A 22,800-nucleotide genomic window follows, 5' to 3' on the forward strand; every position below is an offset into this window, starting at 1 on the left:
TTAATCCATTTAGTGACTAGCTTAATCCATTTTGTAAGACTGACGGACTATTTTTAAAAATTGTTTGTTCTAATTCAAAATTTAGAAGGGAAATAAAAGAAGGAGGAGAGAATGGACGACTAGGATGGTGCAAGATACCTAGAAATAGTGTTAGGTTAGAGAGAAATTGAATGAGCTTCTTAGGAGAACTTAGGTTTGCATTGTCTAATTTTATATTAAAATTAGACCGTCTATTATAATAATTTGTGTTATTATTTATGTTTAATTTTAAAGTCAACTTCATATTTATGCGGACCCTTTATATTTATTAATAATTTTTTTTTACTCTTGAATTACAAAATTAATGTTACGGAAGAAAATATGGTTAAACCGCAAACCATACAACATCAAACCATTTTGCGCAATTCGATTTGGGTTGGTTTGACAAAGATGCAATGCAGTTTGAGTTGGAAAAATGTCAAACTACATATTTGTGATTTAAGTTGGGTTACATTCCAAACCGCAAAACACCCCTCCAAACCACATTAACCAGTTGACCACCTCTCCAAGAGAATCATAGACTCTCCCAAAACCGCCAAAAAAAGTTTTCTAAGAAATGTATATAGCCCAACTACAACATCATCAAATACGACTTCGTTGCTCTCAATTCTCAAAACACGTTTTTGAACTTTCTCATCGTTAATCCCTGATTTCCCCAATTCTAATCCATCGAACTTACTTATCTTTCACATATAAACACCAAACTTTCATCCAATCCTTCATCATACTCCATCAATGGCGACGATCTACAGTTGCAAAGAATGCGGCACAAATCTAAACCTAAACACCATTAACCTCTACCCACCTGATACCTACTTCGAAGCAGGTAACAAAAACTCCATCTCTTTCGCATCAATCAATCAAGAGAATTTCAAATTCGAAGAGGAAAACAAAATCAGACCCTTTTTTGAAACCCTAAATTACTGGGGTATTGAGAGAAGAAGAACAAAAATTAAGTGCAAAAATTGTGGTAAACTTTTGGGTTATATCTATGATGATGGACCACCTATGATTAATACTACTGGACAATTTCATTTTGGGCCTAGTCAAGTTATACCCAGATTTCCCAGGTTTAGATTCAAGTCTAAGGCTCTTCTACTTACTTCTGATTCTTAATAACTTTTGTTGTTGTAAAAACTTTTGTAAATTTGTTATTTTTTTAGTTGGGTTATTTTGTATATTGTTAGGGAATAAAAAAGATTGTGTTTTTATACTGATGTTTGAGATTTACTTGATGAGTTTCTTTGATTGTATATATGATGTTCTTGTTGGGTGATTTTGGAATAATATATTTGTGTTATTTGGTGATTAATTCATGAATTTTTATGTTATATACAAGCTTTAATTGATGGGTGAAATGGTAGAATGTGAGGAGATCTTATTAATGATTAGTATGGATAGTTGTGTATATGTGTTTATTTGTGGAAATTTGAAGTTTTAAGCTTTGTTTACTGATCTTTGAGCTTACTTGGCGATTTGTCAATAAGGTGGCTTGTTTGTTTGGCTTAGGATTTATGGATTTAATCAATTTAGGCAAATGAAGTGTTTGTAAAGTTGATGGAAAATAGTTTGAAGTTAATGAAGTTTTTTATGGGTTTTTTTAATGAGCTAAACTCTGACCAAGTGTGATCTGAGAAAGGCGAATCTGTACATGCAAGTGGTATACTTTTGAGCTACGTTACTTAATTAGGTAGCGATGTTGCCCGTACCAATGCTTATCTATGTTACTCCGACACCTTCATCTACCTCAGAAACCGGGTGTCGTGTCTGACACGACACTTCACTTGAATACTTCATTTTAAACTAAAAACTTGTCTTATTTCGACAAAATAGCCGAGTCGGACACTTTGGACACCCGTATACGAGTAGACACTCAATCCGTGTCTGAGCAATATAAATGCTTATATTGTGAATTAGGTAGTACTGGTTTGAACCAAAGTGCTCGAGCTATCGAGCACCACTCAGAAAGTTCAAGACTTGATCTTGTAAGTTGTAAGGTAGTTTCAAGTCAGATATCTTGTTTGAATTTTAGCACCTTTTTGCCTATTTATTGCATAGTTATGTTCTGTTATGACTTATGATCGTTTGTCAAGACTTGAACTAAAAGATTGCTCAGATTGAAGGGTAAATGCAGGTTTATTAACCCAGATTAGGCACACAAGTTTCTATATGTCTATTTTTTCTGATCCAAAGTGGCATATGCTATTGGATTTTGGAGGTGCTAAATGAATGACACTGCATTTAGCAGTTAAAGAAGATACAGTCTTGTTTGTAGGAATTAGATCACCCTGACACGAAGCAGATAATATACTTGTTGGACTAGATCACTGTACTGTGTACATGGTGTTATCCTTTGCTCTTCCTCCCTTAAACACTGTTTATATCCTTCATTTTTCCATTTAGTTGATTTTATGGAATATAGGTGTTTAGGATGGATAGATGAATGCACTATATACGCGTTTGTTAGAGATAGTTGGGTGGGAACACCCTAATCAGAGAAAAGGTACAGGGAAGAAGGTTGGAGTTGTATCGTCGATAATATAAGGGAGAAGTGGCTACGTCCATTTTAGGCAGTGTGAGATCGACCTGAAGATGCATTAGTAATAAGAAAAGTAGAGTTTGGACTATGATGAGAGTTTGAGAAGAAGTTGAGGGAGACTGAAGATACCAAAGGTGAGTTAGATGGAAGGGGATTAAGAAATATTTGAAGAAATGGGCTTAAGAGAGCGCAGAGCACTAAATAGAAATGCATGGATAAAGGAGATCTTTGTGGAGAGTTAAAGGAGATGAACTTTTGGTCCAATTCCAATCCCATCATTTGGATATGATTCTTGTTCACATCTGCTTGATTCCTGAAAGACGAGAGCATGTTGAAGAAAAATTCCTTGACCTTAGAATCACTGCTTATAGTGAAAGCAAGATTCCTCCATAATAAGGAGTAATCAGAGATGGTTTTGACCCGGTGCAAAATATGGGCGACCCGCGACCGCACTGGCCCCCCCCCCCCCCCCAAAAAAAAAAATTAGGGCATTGAATCATGAAAACGGGATGTGGTTCCAAATTTGTAGCCAGCAATCCAAATAAATTACGAATTAAGAGCTCAATCTTATGAAATAGTGGAATTTATACCAATAAGCAAATATCTACACAAATACTCCAAATACGGGGTTGATGAGAATCGAATTCCCGACCATGAGGTTGAGAGGTGGGAGCTCCAATCATTAGGCTCCCACATGATTCACGACTCTATGCATCTATTAGTTGTAAGTAGTATCGTTGTCATTGTATGAAAATTAAAAATTGAAATTGACTGATGTAAGTAAGTGTAAGTAATTAACAGAAATTTAGGATAAATAATCTAATTTAGTGATTGCATGATGTCCTACTATCACAGAACAATTATCTATGATTACATTAAAAACTATTGTGGTTAATTACATTTATAATTCCACGCCTTCAAATATTTTAGTCCCTTTTGCAACATGTGCAAGTAATATCCAACAAGAACACTTAGTTCAATATATTTTAATATAAGTCACAAAAGGCCAAGTGTTTTTATTTTATAGAGAATCACAAGGATAATGGATATAGACAGAATTCGATTTCAGGTCTTGGGTGTTGATCATCTCCCAAAACTTTAACCAATTAAGTTAGTTAATTTTCACGAAAGGCTAAGTCTTTTGTCGAAAATCCAACTAAAGGTAAGATGCATAGTTCGTAATAGCAACGTGAATGAAATTTGTGACCCCTTTTTTATTTTTTTAACTATGTTTAATTCCTTGACAATGATGGTGCAAGACCAACTTGAACATAGACATGTTTGTCACAGCTTCATTGCACGACTTTAATTTTTTCATATATCTATGTTCAAATTATCTTCTATGAAACAATCCGTCGTTGGGTCCCTCATCTTACCGCATCAGCAAGGTTGGAATATTCCCAGAATTAATTCTCTATTCACTACAGAGACGATAGGGGCTATCCGAGGGTTAGAATTGCCAAGTCTGGCAACTCAGTGTGACCTTCCGTATTGGCCTCACACAGCTTCGGGTAAATACACCACTAAGTCTGGCTACTATTTACTTTCTCGACAAATTGACATCTGTAGCATGACACATCCTCTAAATTCGAAATTTTTTCGGATTTTATGGGGATTGCGCATCATGCCTAAGTGGAAGATTTTTCTATGGAAACTTTGGCATAACAGTTTAGCAACAGTTGCTAATCTTTCAGTTCGGGGGCTGTTAGTCCCGAGTGAATGTCCTTGTTGTGCGCTGGAATCCGAGACCTGCCAACATCTATTCAGAATGTGCCCACTAGCTACTACTGCCTGGCGGACCAGTCAGTTGGGTATTATTTCGAACTCAGTTAGTTACATTCCCTTTAGAGAATGGCTTCTTGCATGGATTTTATATCTTTATCGTACGGATGGGTATTTGGGGGATCGTATTCCGGTTTTTATCGCCACACTGTGGACAATCTGGCAGTGTCGGAATAATTTGGTTTTTAATAACATCACGCCTGATGGAGATAGTTTAAATGTCCTTACACAACAAGTCAGACAGCAACATCTAACATTTCTGGCTAGGCCGATGTTTTCTCATCAAATGATCGACGAAGGACCTGGACCACCAGGATTCTTTATGGTACATTTTGGTTCCTCCTTTCGCGGGGTCCCACAACTACAAATTCAAGTTGATGGGTCGTGGGTTTCTACTTCGACCTTGGCTGGTATTGCTTGGGTGGCTGAGAATGTTAACAATCAGATTCAGACAGGCGAAGCATCTTGTATTCATGCAGACTCTGCTCTCCTCACAGAAGCTAAGGCATGTCTTCAGGCCTTGCTTTGGGCACAAGGTCAAGGTTATCAACAAATCTCCCTGTACACTGATTCCGAAATTATCGTTCGAAGCTTATTAAAACCACTGGCATCTCCCATTTCGATCACTTGGACACTCGGTGATATTCGCTTGATCGCCCAGCAATTTGTATGGTGTAGAATTACCAAGGTTTCTCGGTTACAGGTTCAAAAGGCTCACGATCTAGCAACACATGTCAGGAAGGGACATATACCGTTACTTCGTATTTAATTGCTTTTGTTTTATTAATGTACGTTTTCCCGATGTAAAAAAAAAAAAAAAAAAAAACAATCCGTCAATGTTGAGTTTTGACTGTGTAAGAATCCCATGAATTAATCTTACAAATTGCAAGCCGCAAGGGTAAGCCTAGGATTTAATTGACTTGTACAAGTATAACAAGAGAGTCATATCCAAGCATATCAACCAATTAGATTTTAGACCCATGTATAATGCATGTAAATTTTATGTAAATACTTTTTTGGTATTTTTATTAAATATATCAAATAATACATATTTTCAAAGGGTTCAAATAATCTAATACATGCAAATGAAGTATCAATATACTCCATCTGCTTTTATTTATTTGCTCCATTTTCCAAAAAGGGTTGCTTTTTTTTATTTGCTACATTTCCTTATTAGGAGACTTGGCCCACCAAAAAGTAATAGTATTATATTTGTTTCTCCTCTTTTTCCGCCAAAAAGTACTACTTTTTTCCCTTTTCCCACCCTATTTAATGCTAAAGGGATCAAAAAGTACACTAAAAAAGAATGAAAATGACATCTCCTAAATTCTTGTGTAAACCAAAATGTAGCAAATAAATAAAAGAGGAGGGAGTATGTGTATTAAAAGTTTATCCGCTTTAAAAATAAACAGAGATAACAAAATAAAAAAAAAGTAAGGTAGAATACATATTATGAAAAATGATTATACACTATGAAACATCCTCATACACTACATTAGTCATTAGTTGTAGTATTAGAGTAGTGTCATTCATCGTTGAATGAAACCTATGCAACTTTTTTCTTATTTTATGTAATAGAATGATTAAGAGAACTAAACACTACAAAGAAAAGATAGTCGTGATTGTTCACAAGCAACACTCATGTCAGAAAGATTTTGGTCAACGACAGTTGCCTCCACTCAACACTCGTTCCACCGAAGGCTACTGCCTATTAGTTTGAAACTCCAAATCTCCGCATAAATTGTATTATCTCGGTCCATCCACTCCAATTTATTGAGGAAGAGGTACCAGTTCACTAGGATACCGCCTCAAATTTCAAGACATTGTCCATAATTTGTATCCTTATCTCAATAAATTATCAGAGCATTTACTTCTAAGATGTTTTGTCTTGTACACAGCCTTTAAAGTAGTGTGCGCTGTAGACTAGTAGCCTAGCGAGAGTTCGTATTCAGATCAATTATCTTTCCTAATAAAAAAAAATTCACACCAATATATTTTTACTTATTTTCGCTGATTTTATCCTGACTTGTCTTTACGGTAACTCAAAGCCTCCCTGCCCTACCCATTGGATATGTTCACGCTTAATGCTTGAGGAAATTCTACCAAGCACTCTTAGTGATGGAGAGATGGAGTCGTACTAGTATAAAATACATCTTATTCCCCTTCAAACATATGCACTAGTCTTTACCAATGATCCTTTAGTCCAATGGTATGGCTTCCTATCTCTCATTTGGGAGATCAATGTTCAAATTTTGGTGGAAGCAAAAATTTCAATATTGTTGTGGGGTGGGATGGGGTGGGGGTTGGCTTGTTGGGCCTCTGACGGTGAGTGGCTCTATACGAAGACAGCCTAGAGGAAATTCATCTTCTAGTTTTAAACCAATTAAAACTAGTTTTACTATTTGCTAGACCAATTAAAACCCACCCATTGTAAATGCTCTAAGTCTCTTATAAGTATCCAAGGAAAACATTATTAATTACCCAAAATAATTACCCACTAGACAAATCAAGAACCCCAAACCAACAATAGCATAAAAACAAGATACCAAGCTAATATTAACTATGCAGACACCAAAGTAAACAGAAAATTATAGTCTAGAGAGAGAAGTCAGATAATTATCTCCTTTCACTAGTTACTTCCTTTTATTAAACTAAGTTTTATATGCAAAAGTGTGTAACTAATTCCCATAATCTCGACATCCTTAAGTCATTAAGGGTAATTGGTGAAATTTTTTATTCTTCAACTATAAATAATACATCTTTTAGTAGTTATGAGTACATAAATAATGATGAATATAAGCCTAAAGCTCATATGGTGAATATCGCGGAGAAGGAATACTATTATTTGTTAATGAAACGCAAGATCAATCGAAGAAATTGAGGGCCACTTAGGCTCTGTTTGGTAGGGCGTAAAATATTTTCAGTGTAAAATGATTTTCATGGAAAATAATTTACAATGGAAAACACAATTCTAAAATTAGTTTTATGTTGCTTGGTTTCATGTAAGAAAAATGATGAAATGAAAGGAAAATGAAAGAGAAAGTAAGGAGGTAGTGAGAGGAGTGTACATGAGAGATAACGAAAACATTTTTTCCTTCATTTTGAAGGGAAAATGATTTTCCATCATCGGGAGAGTAATTTTACCTCAAGAGAAAATAGTTTTACATTCTTTTGCCAACCAAATAATGTAAAACTGAAAATAGAGGAAAATAGTTTTCCAGAATAACGTTTTACGCTCTATCAAATGTAGCCTTACCGACAACTCTCTCTTTAATAGAGAGGTTGACCAAGTTTACAGGTTAAAAAATGCAATTCTGATCAACAAAGTCGAATTTATATACACAACTATGCAAGTTATTGTTGGCCTAGTCGTTCTGTAGTGCACACCACAAATCCACAATGTCCTCATGATCATATCTATGTTACCACAATCATTTCGGTGGATAAATAATGTTCGTCTGAGTGCTTGACCATGAATCAAGGAAACTTCTTACCATTCATAATAGTTGCACCGATGTGTGGGCATCAACTTGAGCATACACATGACTAATCATTAAGATTATCCAAACATTTTGTTATACTCCCTCCGTCTCTTATTAGTTTACCCCTTTCTTTGGTGCACATTTGCCGAGATACTAATTTGAACCTTAATATCTCTAATTTTCGATAAGCAAAAATTACAAAAGTTGATATTTGGATAATACACATTGAGACGAATCTAACAAGATCTCACATGACTATATTTTTCCTTAAATACAAATTACAAGAGATAGTCAAAATCATGTATGTGAATAGTATCAAAAGTCAAAAGGGGTAAACTAATAAAAGACGGAGGGAGTAATATGACAATATATGCTTGAAAGTAATTGCTCTCATTTATAAATATGAGTTTTTAAATGAAAACGAAATAAGATTAAGGAAAAAAAATGAATATTGAGTAAAATTACGGATAAAAGATTTAAATATTGAGTGAAATTTAGGGTAGTGTTTCGTATTTGAATGACTTTGTAACTTCTCTAATACATACTATATATGTTTGAAAATAATAGCTCTCATTTATAATTATGGGTTTTTAAATGAAAACGGAATAAGATTAAGGAAAAAAGAAATGAATGGTGAGTAAAATTACGGATAAAAGATTTAAATATTGAGTGAAATCTAGGGTAATGTTTCGTATTTGAGTGACTTTGTAACTTCTCTAATACATACTTTCTCTGTTTTTTTCTATTTGCAACCGTTTGATTTTCACGCTTTTGCAAATGCATAACTTCAACCATTAGTAAATTTAATTACCGATAATTAAGAATTATTATGAAAAGTAGATATTCGAAAAATATACACTGAGATAAATCTAGTAAGATCCCACATGAATATATTTTTGAGAAGGTATTGGGTCAGACGCGTTCGGCCATAATATTTGGTCGGACGACTTTCAGTTGGTTTCAATTTTTTTTCCAGTTGGTTTCAAATTTTTTTCAGTTGGTTTCAATTTTCGTTCAGAAGACCAAATGAAAGAAAAACAACACAAGTTGAAAGAATTTACGCACCAACTGAAAGAACACAAAAGACCAAATGAAAAAAAAAAACAACATAAGCTGAAAGAATTTTCACACCAACTGAAAGAACACAGAAGACCAAATGAAAAAAAAACAACACAAGCTGAAAGAATTTACACACCAACTGAAAGAACACAGAAGACCAAATGAAAGAAAACCCCAAAGAAAATGGCAACAACAGGTGTTCTCCGACCTCACGATTGTTTGCGTAACCCTAACCAATCTTCTCGTTGTCGTTGCCGTAAAAGAAGATCAAATCGTGATTCTCTCTGAACATCGCAGCCATCAAAGAAGCTTGAGATGGGACAGGTGAAGATCCTTAAAAGAGGCGAAGAATTGAAAGCGAAATTGTTATTTGGAGGAGAAAACAACGATATAGGGTTAAAGTTGTGCTCTACGGCTCGTTTATGTCCAGATCCAAATGTTGTGAAGAAAGAAATTGAGGTACCAGATCTTTACGCTGGATCGACGTCAATGATTTGCCTCCTCCGAGTTCGCTACCTTTTCCGGCGTTTTTGGCTCGCAGAAGTTTGATGGAGAGTCCGAGTTCATTTGGGTCAGCCCGTCCCACGGAAAGTATTGGGTCAGACGGTCTGACCCAATACTTTCACTATATTTTTCCTTTGAGTATAAATCAACAAAGATAAAGTAACTAGAGTTGGTAAATAGTGTAAAAATCAAAAACCATTACAAGTAAGAAATGAAGGAAGTAGTAAATTTTACATTTTTGTTGCCGCAATTTGATAAGAACATCTCTCATCATATCTCCATATTTATAATCAACCTTTATTCATTTTTCACTTTTTGTTTATCTAATATCACTAGATCCAGATATTGAAAATTGGAGATTTATATCAAGAAGTAAATATCAACGCGAACCCTCCAAATATGGTGTTGATCAGAGTTGAACTCTCGCATGATTCTCATAATGAACGGGGGCTTATTCTCTTCGACATAAAACAGGTGAACTGAACTGAAATGAATAGTGATATGTGAGAGTTAAAATATTATCCAGAACTAAACCGAATCGAACCGAAAATAAGGTGGGGGAGTATATGTCCTGGTTCTATAGTAAACGTGGCTCACATGATGTATTTTCTTTCTTATATTGTCATTTGTCAACCAACTGTAATGTAGTAGTACTATATTTTTGTAATCAACCTCAATTTAAACCCCTCTCTTTTTCTCTCTCCATACTCCACTCTCCCACCTTTTCTTCTCTCTGCAAAAACTCTGCAGCTCAGATCTTCATCTTCTTCAACCAATCAAAACTTAGGGTTTCCCCAATTCCACTTAATTTAAACCCTAATTCTTCGAAGCTCTTCAAGACTTCAACAATGGCGAAAGGAAAGCTCGGTCGTACTCCACCTCGAAAGTCGTCAACGCCATCGTCAACACTTGTATTCTCATTACTCCTAATGTTATCCGTCGTCGTTTTGATTCTTCTTGCTCTTGGAATTGTATCGCTTCCTACCTCAAACTCTACTTCTCGTCCAGTTCATGATCTCAACAACATTGTTCATAGCACTGTACACAGGTTTTTTTATTGATTATATTTTTATCATTTTTGAAATTGAATTTTATGTCAATGTGATCGGATTTTACTGTGATTGTTGCTTAATTGTTTGAATTTTGTATTTTTTCAGAGTTGAAGTGAGTAAGGAAAAAGGTGAACAATGGGTTGAGTTTCTATCTTGGGAGCCTAGAGCTGTTGTTTACCATAATTTCTTGGTATGTGTGTTGATTCATTTACTATTTTACTTCGATTTTAGATGAAGTTGACTTTTTGCATTTTATAGCAATCTTATCTTAAATGTTTGTTCATTAGATTGTGATTGGAATCTTGTATTAATTGCTCATGTGTTGATGTGACTTCAGCTTATATTCATGAATTTTTAATGTTCTTGTTGTTGAAATACATCTTTTGGTTTGTATTTCTTGAATGAGCTTTGGTTCGGATTCAATTTTCGTTGAGACGTGGAATTATGTAATGGTAGGTTATGCTAAAATCTTCAGTAGTTCTGTACTTGATTAAGCTAAAAATTAGTGGAAAAACCATTGCAACGCATCTAATCAAATACAATTTGTCGAGTTAATCGTTTACGGGGATTGAATGCTTTCTGAACTTTCTGATTTTGGCACTCTAATCAAATATAGTCTTATTTCCATTGAAAGAGATTGAAAGCTTAAGTAACTTTATGGTTTTTGGCAGTCTAAGGATGAGTGTGAGTATCTCATCAAACTTGCATCACCTCACATGGAAAAGTCAAAAGTTATCGATGAGAAAACCGGCAAGAGTAAAGACAGCAGGCATATTCTTAATACTCCTCCTGCGGCCTCTGCCATTAATCTTCCTGTTTTTATGTTGCCTTTCTTTTGGTATTTTTCTTTTTTGTGCTTCTGTCTACTTATCTTATTAGATCTTTGTTTTCCTTTTTATTGTAGGGTGCGTACTAGTTCAGGAACATTCCTTCCTAGAGGCCGGGATACAATCATCAGGGCCATAGAGCAGAGAATTGCGGATTTCACTTTCCTTCCTGTAGGTATGTGGCTTAGAAGATATTGTGAAGTTGCCGGTTTTATTGTGCTCTCATTTGGAGCATTTTGCACCTCTTATTTTCAATTTTGTTTCCCTTGATGGTTGTGGGATTCACTGGAAATTTTTAGCTTGCTGTCTTGCTAGGTGAATTATAACATGCTTGTCACGATTTTTGTGTGCTTGTCACGGTTTTTGTGTGCTTGTCAAGTCATTTTGGTATTTGATGAACAAATAGCAATTCCTTGATTTGCTAATCGAGTGCCACAAAATCCTTCATTCTTTAAAATCAATCGCTTGAAGTATGTTGACTAGCGTTAAAGCATTCTCAGCAGTATAGGGATCTATTAGAGGCTTGACTTTATACTTGCTTATTGCTTCCTTTCCATGGATTCAGGAAACAGTAGAAAACTTGTTAAGAACCTGTTGTCTCTACTAAATACTATTGTGATTGAATGTTCATGTGTTGTAACCTTGATCAGAAGATCTGCCTATGTTTCAAACTAGTGTCTCTATCGTGTCGAATGAAGCTCAACCAGTCTAAGCGCAAATTCTGTAGCTTTATTTCAGATCATGAAGGCTTTTTTGGCCAATCTCCTCAATAGTGTATGGGTTTGGTCGAGGCCCGTACATTGTCCACAAGTGTGCCTAGGCACAACTGTATATATCGGGTTGGACGCGATATTCTTAATTAAACTAGGGCTAATGACAATGGATGTTTCAGCTTTTCTAGTTTTCTCCTTTTTAATTCTTCAGTTCTCGTATTTGTACTCACTAACTGCAATAATTTGCAGTGAAGTATTTAGTATATGGACCTGTGGGTATGAACTTTCTTATTCTCTTTGCTTGTATAGCCAATATGTAGCCTCTATGAACTTTCTGTGAGGCATTAACTGATCTATCATAGATCATTGCTTTTGATAAATAACAATATCACTAGTCAGGTTAGAAAACTTACCAAACTTTTCCATTATGGCTTGCATTCAATGAACCATGTCAATTTATGGGGATTCAGGTGGGGTCATACCTGCTCAAACAAAAAGGGTAGTTAAAAACTACTTACTTTATCCCAGCTTAGAGTTGAGGCATGGAGATTAAAAAGATGTTAACTTTGAGTGGGACATCCTTCTTTTGGTAATTGTTAACCTTAAATTGGGGCACCGGGGATACTTTCTAGCTTCTATATGACAAAATCTTATTTTGTTCAATGACCAGAGATAAGAAATTTGAATTTTGTGCTGGACTAATGGTAGTCATCTGCTATTCAAGAAGTGGTGGCATGTGTTAGTCTTCAATAGGTTAATATGATGAATTATTTGAGGCTTGATTGTTCAGAAGCATGTGAACAGACAACTGCTGATCAAATTTGTATGGACTCCCTCCCGAAAAGACTGAAATTCTTAGTGCAATTATCTACTCCAATCACTTCAAAGGTGCCATCACACCTGATGACTTGTCATGCTAGAATAGCTATGTAACCCTAGTTTGGCATGGTTGGTTTTGTGAGGAGTGTTCTGTGCCCAACCCAACTAGTAGTGAACCAGGGTTAAGAACAGGGAGACTAATGGCTCTTTAACTCATAGTTTTAACCTTGTACATTTCTGGACCTGTGATTGCTATGCCAGCGCTTTTGTTCTCTGGTACAAAACGAATTATAGTTAATTTCTTAAAATCACTGTTTGCCAGAAAAATCACTGTGTTAGTATCAGTATTGTGTCATTGCTCAATGGCATATGCCTTGATGTTGCTGCTTTTTGGGTTAACTTATGGTCTATCCTTAATTTTGTCATGTGTAATATTGACTAGGGCCTTTTATTGCCTGATGGTGTTATTCACAGAGCATGGTGAAGGTCTTCAAGTTCTTCATTACGAAGTTGGGCAGAAGTACGAGCCTCACTTTGACTACTTCTTGGAAGATTATAGCACTGTCACGGGCGGTCAACGGATAGCCACAGTTCTCATGTATCTGTAAGTTATCTGTCTCTCCTGCTGTTTTGAAACACAACCTTATAAGAAATGTATACTGGTAGCTGTCTCCTTGAAATTTACGTACGTACTAATTAATTAATTATTGCTACACTCTGTTAGCTCTGATGTTGAAGAAGGAGGTGAGACAGTATTTCCTTCTGCAAAAGGAAATATCAGTGATGTACCTTATTGGAATGAGTTATCTAAATGTGGTCAAGAAGGCCTTGCGGTCAAACCAAAGATGGGTGATGCTTTGTTGTTCTGGAGCTTGAAGCCTGATGCTTCTCTGGACCCCTCAAGTTTACATGGTTAGTCATTTTTCTCTCTCCTGGAATTTTTCTATTTGGATCTCAATTTCTGATCCGCCTTGTCCATCCTTCTCCCAGCTGGTTGCCCAGTGATTAGAGGAGATAAGTGGTCAGCTACAAAATGGATCCGTGTCAATGAATACCACGTTTGAATGCTCAACGGTCTTCTTAAGGTAATTTTTCCAACTGAAACTGTGTTTTACCCCGTTTTCCTGGTCTCTCCCCCTCTCTCGATTAGGAGTGGTTCAATTATTGTGGAGGCCTTGTGCAAGGAACATAAAATTGACCCTTTATGAGATATGAAATGCAAAAGGCAATAATTTTCCTATATTATTAAAGGACAAATAATCATTAAAATTACACAATCCAACATATGCAAGTAGTAAATAGGTACTAACGTAAAAAGTAGTTATTGGATGTTGTCACCCACATCCCATATGTCCAGCACCACCCCTGTAAATGACACTTCCGACAATGAGGAAATAATATGAACGTGGACACAAGTAGTGAAGTAGTTTGCTGCCTTTTTTCCTTTTAGGTGCCCTGGAATTAAAGGCAATAATATGAACGTGGACACAAGTAGTGAAGTAGTTTGCTGCCTTTTTCCTTTTAGGTGCCCTGGAATTAAAGGCATTATTTCATCCTTGTTTCTTATTTGTGGTGTCTAAGTAATTTTTTTTTGGTAAGCATGTCCCTTCTCTTTCAATATTCAACAACAGTCACAGGTAATGTATTGAAACATGGGAGGTATTTTTTGGGAAAGAGTTACTGTAAACATCCTTGTTTTAGTCTTAAATCTTAATAAAGTACTATCACACTACTGTCTTTGGTTTGGCCATTATTTTTTAGGTCTGTTTTACCCCTAACATTCATGTTACTTATAGGATCGCTGTTTATGTTTGTGGCAGGTCAAATTCATTGACCAATACATAGTTGCTGTATCCTGTGTAACAACTACCCAATAGATTGTTAGATGTGCTGAATCATGAAGAGCCAACTTGACCATATCAAAAGGAAGCTTGCAATTTTGATGTATCAATTGTTTTTATACTGTATGTTTCCGATACGCAAATCTGTATTATCTAGTTTCTACACATAGAATAAAACTTGAATACAAGTATACAATTAATTGTAGAAGACCCTGATTTTGCTTGTCATTCACGAGCAAGCGATCACTTACATTTGGGGTTGCCCAAAAACTGAAATAGAAATCTGAGTTTGATTTATTAGTGAAAATTTAGCTGTTCTTGTTTCTGTTACTTCCTGTTTGAAGTATAATCCCACCCTTAATTGATGTCCAAGTATCCACTCCCCTATATGACCCTTTAACTATGATTGGGTCGATTTTTTGCTCGTGCAATTTAGCTACTTTTTTTATTTTTAATCTCTGTTCTAAGTTCTAACAGTTATGCCCAACCCATGATGCGGCAATGCCCTGCTTCGCTTCATTGGCTCTACAGCCGTGCACTACTTCGTAGTACATGACTGCACAGCAGCGCAGCCGTGCACCGAGGTCTGAGCAGCCATGCACTGAGGTCTGAGCAGCCGTGCACTGAGGTCTGTACATGCGGAGGCATTAGGATTTAGGAGGTTTGAGGCATGTCATTACTGTTTGCTGTTGTCACACTAAATGACTGCAGCACATGCATATCTCTTATATGATCGAGACAATCAATGGCTCATATATTCTCTACCTTTTTCAATTTCACGTAAGATGGTAGTAGTCTAGTATATCATGCTTGACCTTTGGTCTAACACAGGTTAGCTGGGCATGCTCACCAGCCGGTGCTATATGGGGTTGGGGGTTATTGAGGGTAAAGGCCCAGTTATATTATGAGTTATGACACAATTTACAAGTTATGCAGGCTGACTTTGTCGGAAAGAACTTAAAACATTCACTCGATATATAACTCATTAGATATAAATATTTAATAACTAGTTTAATACAACGGTCTAGCTCTAGTGAATTGTCTAGTAGATGAATCATTGCTCAACTTTGTCGTGCTTATGAGATTGGTTTTTATCTTTATACTGACAAAATGTTTGGTCCTAGAAATCATGAGATATAAATTTAATAGCGGTTTTGTATCAGGTACATATGTTTCAAATAGAGGTGATTATGGACTCGGTTCGGCTAAATTTTGTGCCTAAATTTTGCTATTTTAGGCCAAAATGAGTGGAATTGTCGGGGCAAAATTGGGCTGAGTAAAAAAAAAAAAAAGACCGAAAAGTCATTTTTTGCTTGCATAAACCCCGGCCCAAAGCAAAAAAATTGGGCCATACTGGGCCGAGTCTGCGCTGCGGGCCAAAAAATGCTGCCCGAAACCCGTCCAATAATCGGGCCGGGCTGAGTTGATTAGCTCTAGTTTCAAATAAATTTCTTCTTTTGCAAATTTAATTAAACTACCTCTGTTTTAATAATTCAACTTATTGATTTTTAGAACATTTCACAGTACTTCAAATATTTTTCTTTTTGGTAAGTTCTTATATAAGAATATTATTAATTTATTGTTAATTATTACACATCGGACATGTTTACTCTCTCATCTTCTCAGTTCATGTTTCCTTTCCATATGTTGCGAGTAAAGGAGGTAGTACAATACTCATGTGATGTTCAAAATATTATATCAATCACATAAAATTTAATTATTTTCACTTGAAAAAGTCTATTTTAGAACTTGTATAATTTATTTGCTTATCTTGTGTTAGATGGTTAGACCAATGTCTTTGGTTGGACCACTTAACCTTAAAATTGAGTATTTTATATAATGCTATAATTTCTAATTGTATTAGTTAAAATATGGTAAGCAATTAACTTTTTTGCCTAATTTTTAACTTCTATTACTTTATTTCAACTTTTTTATGAAACATCATCCAATAGTTACTTCAAAATTGTTTCTAGTTGTGAATAGAATTTGGCCATCCTAAACTATCCAACCTTTTAGGATTATTGACTGTTAGAATTTGGCTCCTCTCTGAATTATTGACTTTTATCTAATTTTAATAAAAGCTTGAAGATTTTAAATTAAAGGAGCAAACACACAAAAAGTAGGATTATAATAAATTTGTATTGCAGTTTCTGAGACTTATTTACTTCATTAATCTATTTACCCTTTGCACAATCATATCCAAGTTCCTGTTCTTTAATGTTCCCGAAAAAAAAATCATTCTAGTCGTTCTTGCTCAAATTATTTGAAATCAATCTAATATAAACAAAACTAGCTATAGTATAAAGAAGGGGAGGGAGATTCGAACTTATGATCTATTGCTCATAGCAACTCAATCTTAACCACTAGCTCAAGCAAGACATCTTTGGTATACCTAAATGTAGTTCTTGCTCAAACTATTTGAAATCAATATAATATAAACAAAACTAGCTAGAAACCTTGTAAACCGTAACAATAAACAAGTTATACCTAAATATAGTTTGGAGTATAGGCCTAGCTTGTTCTCTAAGCAAATTGTCACTAATTTGGTTCTAATATCAACATTTCTCGTGTGCCTAGCTAAGTTCCCTCAATTATATGTTTACATTCCCCCAATTATGAATAAACTAAAATCAATTTGTCGAGTTCGATAATTCTTTGGATCAAAGTTACTTGGTCATAAAAGACAATAATTTATCTTGTAAAAAATCATTTATTTTTTAAATTAAACTTAGGTAATGATAAACTCAATATTAAGAGAATGAGCGGGAAGACAAAAGGGTACATGGTTCTTTTGCAAAATTATAGAAAGTCTTACCAAATCTTTGATATAAATCCAAATTTATTCCTTGATGGAATGTTTTAGTTGGTGACGCAAAAATCAAGACCATCCAATAAGTACCTAAAAATGTCAAGTTGACATTATATTTTGCGTTATGGAAATTATTCCAATGAGCTTGACCTTAAGAATCAAGCCACCAAGAATTTGGCCGACTAATAATTTGGCGATATTTTTAGACAATTTGTTGTGCACAACAAAGATTATGCTTACAAAGCTATTAATGAGTTTGACATATATATTTCATGCAATTCAACATTGGCATGCAATTCCACGTACTTGTGTTGATCTTTTCATTATAACAACCCCTTTCTAATTATTCCTTTAACAACGCGGTCTTGGACATATATACACAAGTTTGAAAACACACGTAATAATGCATGTGCAATGTATAAAAAGAATTCTAATAAATGTGAATTTTTTCCTTGAATAATGCAAAAGTGGGTTTTAATTCTCAAAATATGTCCCAAAAAAAAAATTCCCTGCATACCGTCCACGTAGGACGGCACGCGAGAATTTTTTTTTTCTACTTAAGTAAAACCGCTACTTGAAGTAGTTGTTTACAAAAAAAAAATTTTTTTTTTTTTAAACTACTACTTCAAGTAGCGGTTCAATAATCAAGTAGCTTATATAAACCGCTACTGTGAGTACCGGGTTTTGTGGGCAAAAAAAAAAAAAAAAAAAACAGTTTCTCGCGTGCCGTCCTGCGTGGACGTACGCAGGGAATTTTTTTTTTGGGCATATTTTAGGAATTAAAACCCACTTTTGCATTATTCAAGAAAAAATTCAAATCAATATAATGAAGGTTACTTTTTTCTTTTTCTTTAGAAACTATTATACCTCTTAACAAATAAAATATAGTTTGTCCTTTAAAAAACAGCTTTTAAAAGAAAAAATTACTAGTAAAAGTAAAAAAAAAAGGTTATCAAGGGCATTCTCCAAATGTGAACTTTGTATATCCTACCAAAAGGCCACTTAGTTTTATATATAACATAGATAAGGGGTCATATACTAATTATAAAATGGGTCTTCAATTATGAGTTATACTATAGTTATATATTCAATAAATTTATCATATTAAGATTAAGTTGACGTCCATGCACTTATTCGTGATTCGAATCTTTTGCAAAGATATCGACTACTTTCTCCCAGGTCCTCTTAGTTATCTCCCTCCGTTCTTATTTGTTCTTCTTAGTTTGACTATTTTTGTCTCATAAAAAGATTCCGAATAAGAAGAATAAAAAGTAACGGAGAGAATCTGAATATAAAAATTTAATAAGACTCTCAAGAGATTGATCCCTTGATCCATATTCCGCTTTAAAACCTTTTTAAGAGATGATAGTAGCTTTTTTTCCGAGGGGAAGATATGATAGTAGCTCTAGGTGTACAATTGTGCAATAATAATTCCACCTTAAACTCTCCACTTGCTCTATCTTATCTCCAAGAGACGAGAGTAGCTAAAGAGTTAGCTAAGTGCATGGAGCTATGCAAAGTGAATGTTCCGTTATTGTTACTATTGCACTATTATTTTCTCCTCAATTTGGGGTAAGTGGGGCCAGGTTAACTTGGTAGTTTAACAACCATCGAAGCATTGTCATATGTAACTCAAAAAACTATATCAACATGCTAATTAATTAAAGGATCATTATTCATTAGGAGACTAGTTTTAATACTTAAAGCATGCATGCAGGAACAAAAGTCTAATGCTTTACTAACAAACGTGATCTATTGTTGTTCAAAACTGGGAAAATGGATGATCTTGTCGGATGAATTGATGATCAGCATTTCACCTTAAATGAAGATGAGTCTTTGTTCAATTGTTTAAGCAATCTAATTAACAAATTTTTGGAATTCAAAAGGCCATATAGTGGTAGTGAATGATTAGTTAATCATTTTCAACATGCAATGATTGATTAATGACATATCTTTTGTATGAGATATTATCAAGATATCTTACCACCATGGAGATTTAGGGATGGAATTGTCATTAGTTGTTGGAAAAAAAAGGTAACTTTTGGACATGTTAATTATAAGAAACACTCAATAATAAATATAAATATAAATATATATATATATATATATATTATATATATATATATATATAAATAGCAACATATTAATTCTATAATGTAAAAAACTCGAATGGACCCGGTGTACACTAACTTAATGTACACCGGGTTGGTAAGATATTAACTTCATATAGTGAATTCTACAGGGATATAGTGAACTTATATACAATATAGTATATTTTATTAACGAAAAACATAATGTGAAATTATATGCAATATAATAGAGGAATTAATTAAAATGTTTTAACATACAGGAAGATCTAAGTTGTGTAGTATATATCATGACACGTGTTCTAACATATGGAATGATTTAGTTTCTCCATGATATAATAAGTGTCTGCATGATATAGTGAGTTTCTACTTATTGATATAGTATGTGTTTGAATGATATAGTGAGTTTTTACATGATATAATGTGTGTCTAAATGATATAGTGTGTTTCTGTATGATATAGTGTGTGTGTTTGAATAATATAGTAAGTGTGTCTAAATAATATAGTGAGTTTCTGCATGATATAGTGTGGGTCTGAATGATATAGTGAATTTCTGCATAATATAGTGGGTTTTTCGCATAATATAGTGGATTGTTCAGTAATGATATGTTGTTTTGCCCGGTGCACACTAATGTTAACGTGAACCGGGTCCACACAAGTGAGATTGTTCCATAATCTCCTTATTATCTCATTGTGTATTATATATGATGAGACAATTTCATGCAAGATTTTTAATTTAATTTATGATTAACTTTTGAAAAGTGATGATAGATTCATCATATCTACAACTCTATAGAAGTAATTACTTACCTTATACCAATATTTTTGGGTAAAACAATTTTTCTAAACGAAAAGGAAGAATTATATTAATCAAACATCTTTACAACAAAGATTTAGAATCAATCTAAATCTAACCTACTATATGTCTTTTAACCAAATGTCAGAATTAACTAGCCATAGGAAAGCAAATAATATCATACAACTTCTAATGTTCGAGAATAGTGATCCTCATAAGATCCTTCTTCACATCCTCCTAAACACAAGCTGGAACAAGGATATGAGTTACAATCTCTAAATAAGTGAAGGTGTTCCTCCATTAATTCCGAGCAACGAGTACAAACTGGGTTGAAATTTCTTACATCATTCTTTTCGAGTTAAATGCAACAAATTCACTTTTTCACTATTTATATATTTTTCACTTTGACTAAGATTTGTGATTTATACATAATGAAAAACATGGTCAACTGAGATCTTGTTAGATTCATCTCGTAACGTACTTTTATAAAATGCAATTTTTATGATTTTTACTTATATTTAATTATAGATATTTCTGATCAAAATAATATCTCGACATGCGTTAAAGTGAATTTGTTGCACTTAATTCGAAAATGAGGAAGTATATATCTAGCAAGAGTCTTACCAACTAGAAGAATTTCATGACCTAAATGCCACAAACGACATTTTGTACTTTTAAGGTAAATTAAACTTCCAAATTCTATTCCAAGTTATACCGATTGAGGGTGCATTCTGTTTAACTTAAAAATTAAGTTTCAAGTCCAATAAGTTCAGATAAGTTCAGATAAGTTGCAATAATGTCTAATAAGGGCAATAAGTTCCAATAAGGTCTAATAAGGTCCAATAAGTTCCAATCAGGTGCAATAAGTTTCAATCAGGTCTAATAAGGTCCAATAAGTTCCAATCAGATCTATTAAGGTCCAATAAGGTCCAAATAGTCAATGTTTAATAAACATTTGTATTATTATCCATTATTTTGTTATTCATAACTTCATATCACTATTAGCTGATTATGTTATTATTAGAATTTTAATTAAAGTACCACAATGATTATATAGTATTATACTTGTATTAGTGTCTATTATTTTATTATTTAATTGTATTATATCTATTATTTTATTATTTATTTGTATTATGTCTAATATTTTATTATTCGTATTACTATTAGCTACGGTGATTTTGACCATTTTTTTTCTCTTTCTTTTTGTTTTCTTTTTATCTTCTAGTACATTCACATAAATGAAAGGAGAATAAAGGAGAAGAAATGAAGGAAGGAGTTAATGCTATCTACTTACCTTCACATTAATGAAAGTGAAGTGAGAATTTTTTATATGTGCCAATTTTAATTAACTTGTTAGCAATAAACGATAATTAATTTTTGATTTTCTACTAGTGTTTTATAAAATCAAAACAAGACTATTAGATATATTAGTGGTGAAAGTTATGTATATGCAAATATATAAATAGTAAATTTTTTTGTTAAATTAATTATCATAAGAGATAATTAATACTCCCTCCGTTTCCTAAAGATCTTCCCACTTTCCGTTTAAGGGTGTTTCCAAAAGATCTTCCCACTTTTGCTTTATTCCTTATTTGGCAAAACAAATTTCCCTATTTACCCTCTCATGTCACTATCATATGGTCCACCATTACATTATTAATTCAATTTTACTCCCTTTCTCTCTCCTACTTTAACCCCTTTTTAGTTTATTTATCTTAACCCCTTTCTCTCTCCTACTTTACTCACACCATGCCCCACACAACTTGATTTTCCTTGGTATCTGTAGGAACAGTACGTGGGAAGATCTTTAAGAAACGGAGGGAGTAATTATTATTTTTTAAAGGACGAATTATAATAATTATTACTCCATAAAAAATTTTGAGGGGTAGTATTTACGTTAGTGGTAATATTTATGTTATTCATGGTCAATGTTTTTGTCTAATAAGGTCAAATAAGTTTCAATCAGGTCCAATAAGGTATAATAAGTTTCAATCAGGTCCAATAAGGACTAATAAGTTTCAATCAGGGCCAATAAAGTCTAATAAGTTTCAATAAGGTCAATAAGTTCCAATAAGATCCAATAAGTTTCAATCAGGTTCAATCAGGTCCAATAAGTTGAATCAGGTCCAATCAGGTTTAATAAGTTCCAATAAGTTCAGTTCAGGTTCAATAAGTTCAATTCAGATAAGGTCCAATAAGTTCATGACCAATAAGTTGAATAGAACGCACCCTGAAGAGAAGCAATTTTTAGTGGGAAAAGCTATTCTATAAGCACTTTTTATATCAAACATTTCAGAACTTCTTGGACCCCAAGCAAGTTTATTCCAACATTAGGCAAAGGCAGGGATTTAATTAAATTAATTACATCAGGTGGGAGAATATTGCTCAAACAATCAACATCCAATAATCCATTCTTGATAATTTTATTGACTCTCCAATATTCCATATAGG

General features: G+C 34.0%; 2 protein-coding genes across 2 annotated transcripts; both read left to right on the plus strand.

The window, feature by feature from the left end:
• Window positions 1-532: 532 nt before the first annotated feature.
• LOC104897787 (hypothetical protein) lies at window positions 533-1,351 on the plus strand. Its single transcript, XM_010684733.4, has one exon. It carries the CDS (start codon window positions 775-777, stop codon window positions 1,153-1,155), a length of 381 nt encoding a protein of 126 aa, XP_010683035.2. The 5' UTR covers window positions 533-774; the 3' UTR covers window positions 1,156-1,351.
• Window positions 1,352-10,048: 8,697 nt separating this feature from the next.
• LOC104897788 (probable prolyl 4-hydroxylase 10) lies at window positions 10,049-14,987 on the plus strand. The gene is made up of 8 exons (XM_010684734.4): window positions 10,049-10,453; window positions 10,563-10,647; window positions 11,129-11,226; window positions 11,362-11,459; window positions 13,291-13,420; window positions 13,541-13,728; window positions 13,807-13,901; window positions 14,637-14,987. Exons 1-7 carry the CDS (start codon window positions 10,254-10,256, stop codon window positions 13,878-13,880), a joined length of 873 nt encoding a protein of 290 aa, XP_010683036.2. The 5' UTR covers window positions 10,049-10,253; the 3' UTR covers window positions 13,881-13,901; window positions 14,637-14,987.
• The last annotated feature ends 7,813 nt before the right edge of the window (window positions 14,988-22,800 follow it).

Source organism: Beta vulgaris, chromosome 6, assembly GCF_026745355.1.
Source record: "Beta vulgaris subsp. vulgaris cultivar EL10 chromosome 6, EL10.2, whole genome shotgun sequence".
NCBI classification, from domain to species: domain Eukaryota; kingdom Viridiplantae; phylum Streptophyta; class Magnoliopsida; order Caryophyllales; family Amaranthaceae; genus Beta; species Beta vulgaris.

Excerpts from the sequence above, each read along its gene's own strand:
- LOC104897787 (XM_010684733.4), top strand. The coding sequence starts at position 775 with ATGGCGACGATCTACAGTTGCAAAGAATGCGGCACAAATCTAAACCTA.
- LOC104897788 (XM_010684734.4), top strand. The coding sequence starts at position 10,254 with ATGGCGAAAGGAAAGCTCGGTCGTACTCCACCTCGAAAGTCGTCAACG. Across the intron at positions 13,421-13,540 it reads GCCACAGTTCTCATGTATCT|CTCTGATGTTGAAGAAGGAG; the intron begins GTAAGTTATCTG and ends ACACTCTGTTAG. Across the intron at positions 13,729-13,806 it reads GGACCCCTCAAGTTTACATG|CTGGTTGCCCAGTGATTAGA; the intron begins GTTAGTCATTTT and ends TCCTTCTCCCAG.